At 29.3% G+C, this 8,477-nt stretch overlaps 3 protein-coding genes across 3 annotated transcripts; 2 read left to right on the top strand and 1 right to left on the bottom strand.

Moving 5' to 3' along the window:
- The first annotated feature begins 210 nt into the window (after positions 1-210).
- On the top strand, positions 211-2,498 carry LOC105678619 (putative protein MSS51 homolog, mitochondrial). Its single transcript, XM_067352639.1, has one exon. The coding sequence runs from the start codon at positions 1,105-1,107 to the stop codon at positions 2,362-2,364; it is 1,260 nt and encodes a 419-aa protein (XP_067208740.1). The 5' UTR covers positions 211-1,104; the 3' UTR covers positions 2,365-2,498.
- A 490-nt stretch (positions 2,499-2,988) lies between these two features.
- On the top strand, positions 2,989-4,431 carry Vps25 (vacuolar protein sorting 25). Its single transcript, XM_012378111.2, has 4 exons — positions 2,989-3,187; positions 3,424-3,569; positions 3,851-4,069; positions 4,175-4,431. Exons 1-4 carry the CDS (start codon positions 3,138-3,140, stop codon positions 4,285-4,287), a joined length of 528 nt encoding a protein of 175 aa, XP_012233534.1. The 5' UTR covers positions 2,989-3,137; the 3' UTR covers positions 4,288-4,431.
- A 932-nt stretch (positions 4,432-5,363) lies between these two features.
- On the bottom strand, positions 5,364-8,447 carry LOC105678600 (G-protein coupled receptor Mth2-like). Its single transcript, XM_067352807.1, has 5 exons — positions 8,443-8,447; positions 7,510-7,588; positions 6,844-7,028; positions 6,284-6,449; positions 5,364-5,989 (listed from the first exon to the last, which is right to left on the bottom strand). The coding sequence occupies exons 3-5, from the start codon at positions 6,980-6,982 to the stop codon at positions 5,611-5,613; spliced, it is 684 nt and encodes a 227-aa protein (XP_067208908.1). The 5' UTR covers positions 6,983-7,028; positions 7,510-7,588; positions 8,443-8,447; the 3' UTR covers positions 5,364-5,610.
- Between the last annotated feature and the right edge of the window lie 30 nt (positions 8,448-8,477).

The raw sequence follows: 8,477 nt of genomic DNA, 5'->3' as shown, positions 1-8,477 counted from the left end.
ATTAGTAAGAAATACAATCAAACAAGTTGTATACGATATTTTATAATAAATGCATTTTTAATATAACAATGCAAAATTAATATATAAACAACGTGTGCTAATAAGCTGTGCATTTAACTTGGGTTTTGAAATAAAAATACGATTTGATATTTATTTTATATTTTTGTAAATTGTAAATATTTACATTTATAAATGTATTTATAAATGTATTAATTCTTTATATACATATACATACATACATACATCTTATAAAATCATTTTAGACAACTCGGAACATTTGTTTTTATTTTATAGCCAATTTTAGAAAAAAAAAAATTTATTTATATAAACCTTTCTATTTCTACAAAGAGAACATAAATATTGAATAAGTATCAAATTATTTCTTTACAATAAAATTTAAACACACGGTTTATTAACATACGTTTTTCATATACTTTTGGATTTTACACTAGTTAATCTATTGTTAGATTTATCGACGAGATATATTAATAAAGAATAAAAAAATGTGCTTGAAATCAAAGGACCTGTTGAATTTTGAATTTTTGAATGAACGTTAAGTTGCATTGTTCGTGTTGTTTATTCAAGCAATTGTAGCGACTTATAACGAAGTTTATTGGAACTAAGAAATATAGTTTTTTCAGTAACATAACTCAACGTCAAGGCAGACGGATTTTTTTAGTTGTAATGAAGTTCGCTATAAGACGCCACAGTCGCCATGCTCGATTAGAGATAGTACAAGTCAATGATAAGTCGGACAAAGCTTTTTTTAGTAATAAAATTCAATATCAAAACAAATTTTTATTCTTTATTATATCTTTATTATATTTTCGCGAATGGATCGAGTAATTTTTTTATGATGTATATAGAATGATTATGAAAGTTTACTTATACGGTATTTTGCGATCATAATAATGATGGGTATCAAATCTATGTAGTTCTTTCATGGGAAATTTGTACATTTTGGTACATAAACATTGTGAGTAAACACCAGACATGTACTGAAGGACTGTGAAGAACAGATAGCTTGTTGCAGTTATTTTTCTAGTACGTGAACACAAGATAGTAATTTCAATTGTGTATATAAAACCTGAATATCAATTAGAAATGGATAATAATTACAATATGTTTTTCTATGCAACCATGTGTCACGTATGCAAGCAATTCGGTGAAGACGTCCGTTTACAAAGATGTGCTGCCTGTAGAATGATTGCCTATTGTAGTCAACAGCATCAGAAACAACATTGGCCTCAACACAAACATTTATGCAAAGCTATAAGAGATGTGCTTAAGGATCACAAGATGAAAATCCGTAATGTAACTTCGAAGGAGGAGTGGATTAAAGCAAGAATGAATTTCATGCTGATGGTGATACTTAAACTGACACGTCGTCTGGACATGTACGAGGAAGAGATGTTTAAATTCCCAAGGGTGTGTTTAATCTGCCACGAAGAAAATAGTCAATTGCTACAAGATTGTCACAACTGCAGGGCTGTCAGTTTCTGTACAAAACACAAAAACAGTTCCATACATAAAGATATGTGTTATCTTTTAAAACTGTGCCTTAATTTAGACATATTAGCTATGAATGTTAAACGAGAATCTTTAAATTTTAATTGTTTGCAATGTGTTTTTGATAAGAAAATAAATGATTTTCGACATATGAGTGATTACATTGATACTTGCATAAATACTTGGTCTTGTACTTTGGAAAAATCTGATGTGTTAGCGGCTGATCAATCGGAACATCTCACAAGACCCTTGACGTTACTTTACGGAATGCAGATGTTAGATTATGTTCCAAAATACAAAAGTTTAGTCATTCATGTTATAGCTGCAAGCAGTGTCGAGCTTGCTACTTTAGAGGCTTGGGAAGTTCTATTGCATTTAGTGCCAGCTACAGTAGTATCTGTAAAAATTATAATGATAGGTCCAACAGTATTAGAAGGAATTTTTGCCTTATCGGATATTTGTTCCAACTGTGTGTTGCAAGAAAAGAAACTTTTATTTGAATGTCACAGCACATTATATGTGGATTATTTAAACAGTCCAGCATTTGCAAAACCAGATTTAGTTGTAGGATTCAATGCAGGTATTCATGAGCATGAAATTGCATCTTTTCAAGAAACATGGGCACCGTCCATAGGCGCATTAGCTAAACAAAATTATCCCTTGATTTTATCATGTTATACACAAAGTGAAGTAGAATTAGAGATAGCTAGAATAAATGAAATCTTGGGTACTAAAACAGATTGTATCTATCGTGGAAAAAATCCATTTGCTAGTTTAAGACCACACAGAGATTGGACTGAGAATCTATTTTATCACAACAATTATATAATTATCTATAGAAACCTCTGTCCATAATAAAAAAATGTAATTAAGCGATTGCCTCAAATCTATTTTTTTACTTTTGTATCATTATTATGAATAATATACGCAATGTACTTTATTTTTTACAATTATACGTTTAATAAAATAGATATTGAATACATTTAAAATGATAATTTTTTTCTTCTGAAAGTATCTTCTATGATCTGACATATGCATGTATTTCAGTTCAGTGTAGTGTGGCCAGATTTGAGACGCAACAGCAGCAGCAGGAATGGAGGGCACGTATGCACGCAAGCCACGTATGCACATGTGAGCTCCGCGCTTCTCATTTTTTTGTATCTTATAGAGAATCATATGCATGAAATAAGATAAAATAGATTCTCGTTTAATGTATAAACGCCAAATTTGAGAGGCAAGCAGCATGAGGGAAGGAATACCGCACACCTGCGCAAGGCACGTAGATGTGAATTCCTCTTAAAAAAGCATCTCCAGATGTCTTAAAAACGTATTAAAAAAGACATTTTAAAACGTCCTGAAAAAAACGTCGTTTTTTAATTTCTTTAACGATTGGCATTCTGAATTTTGCAATAAAAAATTTTTCAAAAAAGTTTCAGAAAATTGAACGCGATTAGGCGTTTAGTGGCCGTGCGCGTCCTCCAATCTTGATGTTGTCCTCCAAACTTTTTGTTGTGGAACTTCTGTTCCTTTATAATGTGGAGGGAAAGAGATAAACTCTGAACTAGTGCAGCCTGTCCAGCTATAAAGAACAGATCTTTTAGTTCAGCTTTAACAGCTGATTGTCAACGATGGCAGAAATTGAGTGGCCATGGCAATATAGTTTTCCTCCTTTCTTTACGTAAGTGTCATGAAAAATATATGATTGAAACAAATTTGCAAGAGTGTAAATGTTAATTTTAACGAAATATCCAATAACGGTCTACTTCGGCACGTATATCAAATGCTTATTGAATGTCTATAAACGTCATAGGTTAGGAATCAAGAATGAAAACAAAAATACATAGTTGTATGTTGGATATATAAAATCTAAAAGATTCGACATGGTACATTTACATTTTTATTTTATTATTACAGACTTCAACCTCATGCAGATACCAGAGCTAAACAAATAGCAGCTTGGAAGAATTTAATACTTGAATATTATCGCATCACGAAGCAAGCTGTTGTAGATGTGCGAGAAATTCACACAAATCCTTTATTTAATAACAGTAACATCAATAGTATCCTTTTTATATATCACATCTAAAGACAATTATTCTACTCATTTTGTCGCCAATATGTTCTTTCTGAATTTTACATGGACATATATCTATTTAATGTATCTTCTGTATTTTATTTGCATGTTTATTTACTTAGTAATTATTTATTTCTAACAATTGTTTATAAAACTATATTCTCTCTTTTTGGAGCAACACATTTTGAATTACATAAATCTAAATAATATATTAGTAATAATGATCATTTATTTGTTATTTGAAACTCCTTAACAGTATGATAACAGGGAGATTGCCATCTGAAGCTGTATTAGTGGTATTAGAAGAATTAGGAAAATCAGGAAATGCATCTCCATTAGATAAGAGCAAGCAGAGATGGCTAGTTTATTGGCATACTTTGGAAGAATGGGGTGACATAATATACAACTGGGCACAAGAGAATGGTTTTACTGGATCTGTGTGCACATTATTTGAATTGACACAAGGAGAGGACACAACTGAGCAAGGTAGAATTTGTTTCAATCAATTGTTTGTATTGTTTTTACTGTTATTAAGGGTCTGTAAAAATATGTAGATGATTATTTACAATTCTATCTTGTGTTTTATTTTAGAATTCTTTGGCCTCGACACAGAAGTACTGATTAGATCACTGAAAACATTGGAAGCAGCTAGAAAAGCAGAACTTATTTTATCCGATGATAATCAAGGTGTTAAATTTTTCTAAAGTTTGATTATGCAGGCGTTATTTATACACAATTGTACAAGTATAGATATGTAAATTACATTAAATATATTTAAAGGTATTGAAACTTCTTAATATTTAAATGTACATTTTGAAATAAATTCGTAAACCATTTCTTTACAGTAATGTAAACGAATAATTAGTTATTTTCAAAATATTTAGAAAAGCAGATCTTTGGTTATTCCATGGAAGATAAATTGATGAAAGATAAATTAATCAGCCAGTAGAGTGGTAACGCAAGTATGTTTTTAAGCACACTATGTTATGCTATAGTATTCATTGCACTGTGTGTGTGAGTGTGGACCGGTGTTAATAAATATCTTCTACACATACAAATTATTTAAATTAAATTCTATTGCTTGCAATAATAGAGGAATAGTAGGAGTAATAATATTAAAAGAGAACCCGCCGATATGGAACAATCTGATCAGGTCGAAGGAACGGAGTACAAATAATTACAAAGTAATAACAAGAAAACAATATATAATAAGATCAAGATTGTGTCGCAATAACACGATTGCGATAAGGAAAGATACGAAATAGGAAAAACAATGTGCATGCCGAGCATAGCGCGAGAGAAATATGAAAAGATTAATTGAATTGGAAATTATTTTGACAGATTCATAATTAATTTCTATTCTTTTAATCTTAATTTGTAGACGTTTAATAATCAAAAATTAGTAATTTTTACAAATTTTTGCACACAATAAACTTTCAATTTGTCTTTTAAAGTAAATATTCATTAAACAATCGAAAAATTGTTAATTATTAGCGATAATATAAATATATTGAAAAATTTAATAATTATAAGTATTATTAAAGATTGCAAACATTTTATTGAAACTTTCAAATATTTTATATGCGTTAAATTACATAACTTTTTGTAATGTACAAAATTATGGAAATTTGACGCGTACTTTGTCATATATATTTTATATTACAAAAATATAACACAAGTATCATCACACTGATACGTTCGATACTCTGTAGCGTTTGTAGCAGGAAGCAATGGAAAACAGGAAGATCGAAAATGTGTAATTAATCTTTGCGCGCTAGTCGTTGCGATTATACTACGCTTATATTGTACAATTTAAACACGTTTCCTTCATACAATATACAATATAATAGCACTCTGTGGTGTTTAGAGAATTTAAGTATTTTGATTTACAAAGTACAAATGTAACAATTAATATATATGACAATTAAAATAGAGAAATAAAAATTAAAAATAACATTTAATAAATAAAATATAAAATTACGTTTGAAATATCTGTGTCGTTAAACACGAGAGTTAATCAAATCATGCTACATTGTAGTGTTTTCGGTCACTTCAGACAAATTCCTTACACGATAATTAGTCTGCCTGTTGGAACTGAGTTCTTGCTCTGTCATTGTGGTGGAAGAAGTATGCGAAGTTGTGGTACGACAGTTGTTACTCGTTGATATTTTGCCATACAAATAACTGTTTTCACAACCAAGTCGTTTCAGCAGTAATCGCATGATTCTTCTCTTGCAAACAAATACAATGAAAATGATGAGGCCTTGCAGGCCTTCCATTGTATCCATGATAATTAGAACGTAGAATGGCATTTCCTTCCCAATGCTTTGAAGTATCATACTTAAAGTCCATTTTAGGGTCATGTTTATATCCATCAAGAGGAACAGCTTTAGATACATCATAAATCTGCAAATATATTTATTTTTACATGTCTATATATATAATTATAACCACCTTGTCTGCTTATTACTCTAGATAAAATAATGTTTTCTAAGAATATAAAAAGGATACAAAACAAAGAATTTAATTTATTATAAATGATGTATTATAAACATTTAAAATAATTAATATTTTGTAAAAATAAAAATTTTACAAAATTATTTTTTAACCGTTATTTATATAGATTTAACTAACATTTATAACTAAAATTATTTAATTAAGATAATCTAAAAAAATAAGAGAAGAGATATCAGTTCTTACCTTTGCTTATCATGAGTATGGCGTTTGCTTTCTGCACCTTTTAGAAAACGGTCAGTGTCTTTTGTGACGTGCATGATGTTTAACATCGTAAAAATAAAGAAACATATGTTGCAGATAATAATAACACTTATGAGTATGTCAAAGTATGCAACAAGTGCGTCATGCGCTGAAATAAGAAAATAAAATTCTTATATTATCTGTAGAATTTGCAAACACATAAATTTAATTAAATGTTTAAAATTTAATAAAGATTACAATATGGCGATTTCAAGTCATTTATTATAAAATACGCGACTCCAGGTAAAAATCAAGTCAAAGTAAAATTTTTTGGGTAATTTTCTAAATAATTTTTTGAAAACTATTTTCCAAGAAATAATAATAACTTATCATTCATGAAATATTACACACATATAATGTTTCTATAATTTTTTTTGCAGTTTTTCTTAAGTTAATTTTACCAAGAAAAATGTCAGCATAATATAAAGTATTATATTCCCACGATCGTGTTATAAACTTCAATAAAATATTAGTATCAATAGAAAGTAAAATATGATTATTACCGAATCCGAAATTCGTCTTTTTGCAGATATTTGGTTTCATATTATCCGGCACTAAACGGGGAACAAAGTCCATTATAGCACAAATAATGATGTAAATGCTGGCGATTCCCCACACATAGAACGAACTCATGAGGAACATTTTTTTCTTTGATTGCTTTACGTTTTTTCGCAACAAACTAAATCCTCTGCAACATGTGAAATAATATACTTAACTAATAATAAGTAAGAGACAAATAAAAACATTGGAAATTTTAATTAAAATAATTTTATCTAAATTTAAGCAGAGATTTTCTTTACTGCAACTAATGTCACTTGTGTTAATCTTTGCATGTAATTCGCATGTGTTACACAGACAACGTACAATAAATATATAATTATTGCAACATATATTTGTAGTAGCAAATATATATCAAATATAAATAATTAATATCAAAATAATGATTTTTTTATCATTCTAAAGTATATTAATTCAAAATTAAATTATTTTCTTCAAAAGATAAAAGATTATTTTTTACTGGTTGACATATTTCCTTCAATAGTTATTTGATTATAAGTTTCAAGCTCTTTCTGTGAACAAAATAACAATTAAAATCTTATTTGCTCTCTCCAATAAAATTGTATAAAAGTTTTGGCTAAGATTATTGTACGAAGTACTTGAACACTTACCCAAATGTCCGTAAAATGTCGAAACATATCACATTTTGCCACAGCAAACCCGCCAAATAACAGAAATAGTATAGTAAGGCTGAAACAGTCGAACAAACATATTTTTACACAAACGTAAGCTGCTTATAGATCTGTACATATGTAAAATAAAGATATTATATATTCATTATTTATCATTGCAATTTTAAAGTTTTAATCATTCTGATATTGTTTAATTATTAGACACAGTAAAAAATAGTGCAATCAGTTACGTAGAATAATAAACGCGGCAGCGTTTATTTAAATATTCATACTACAAAAAAATTATTGCTACATTGTTGCATAAACCGTACATTCTGCAACGCAGGCACGAAACGTTTCTTCAAAGTAGTCTTTCTCGACGATTAGAAAGATCGTGTGTGCAACGAACAATGACACGACATGTGAACGCAATGCATATCCGTGCATATTTTGAAGTTCTGAACATATTGAATACACGATGAATGTCATCAAAAGACACAACAAAGATGCTATAAAAACTGCAGCAATAACGTCAACATATATTTTTCTCGATTCTTTAATCGGTTTTTGAATGTTATTGCAGACTTCCCAATTGTGACGCGAAATATTGAAGCACTTAGACATCAACGAAATAAATCTATCGTGACGTGATAAGTTTAAAGAGCTGTTGTCGAAAAACATCGTGTTTTCATTATTCATAATGTCAAATGGAATCTTCTTTTCTTCGCATGAATAATTAATATATATATATGAATATTGGCCAAGAAAGTCATCCAGCGTCAATTTAGGATTGTATTTCGCAAAAATCTCCATCTTCTTTGCATTGCAGTTGTCTAAAACTAAATAACAGCAATGTTGTATGCAAGTGTCGTTACACATTTCATACAGAACGATATTATGGTCGTCATCCTTTTTGGAATTTCCATCACGTACATGCATAGAATTAATTTCACTTTCATTTTTCACAG

This window comes from Linepithema humile, chromosome 1 (genome assembly GCF_040581485.1).
Source record: "Linepithema humile isolate Giens D197 chromosome 1, Lhum_UNIL_v1.0, whole genome shotgun sequence".
NCBI lineage: Eukaryota > Metazoa > Arthropoda > Insecta > Hymenoptera > Formicidae > Linepithema > Linepithema humile.
Note: the sequence above shows the minus strand (reverse complement) of the source record. Positions and strands in the feature narration are given on the sequence as shown.

Bases quoted from the DNA above. Each gene is read 5' to 3' on its own strand.
- Vps25 (XM_012378111.2), top strand. From the start codon at position 3,138: ATGGCAGAAATTGAGTGGCCATGGCAATATAGTTTTCCTCCTTTCTTT. The intron at 3,570-3,850 runs GTATCCTTTTTA...GTATGATAACAG, and splicing joins TAATAACAGTAACATCAATA to GGAGATTGCCATCTGAAGCT. The intron at 4,070-4,174 runs GTAGAATTTGTT...GTTTTATTTTAG, and splicing joins AGAGGACACAACTGAGCAAG to AATTCTTTGGCCTCGACACA.
- LOC105678600 (XM_067352807.1), bottom strand. From the start codon at position 6,982: ATGTTCCTCATGAGTTCGTTCTATGTGTGGGGAATCGCCAGCATTTAC. The intron at 6,450-6,843 runs GTAATAATCATA...TTCTTATTTCAG, and splicing joins AAAGACGAATTTCGGATTCG to CGCATGACGCACTTGTTGCA. The intron at 5,990-6,283 runs GTAAGAACTGAT...ATATATTTGCAG, and splicing joins CATACTCATGATAAGCAAAG to ATTTATGATGTATCTAAAGC.
- LOC105678619 (XM_067352639.1), top strand. From the start codon at position 1,105: ATGGATAATAATTACAATATGTTTTTCTATGCAACCATGTGTCACGTA.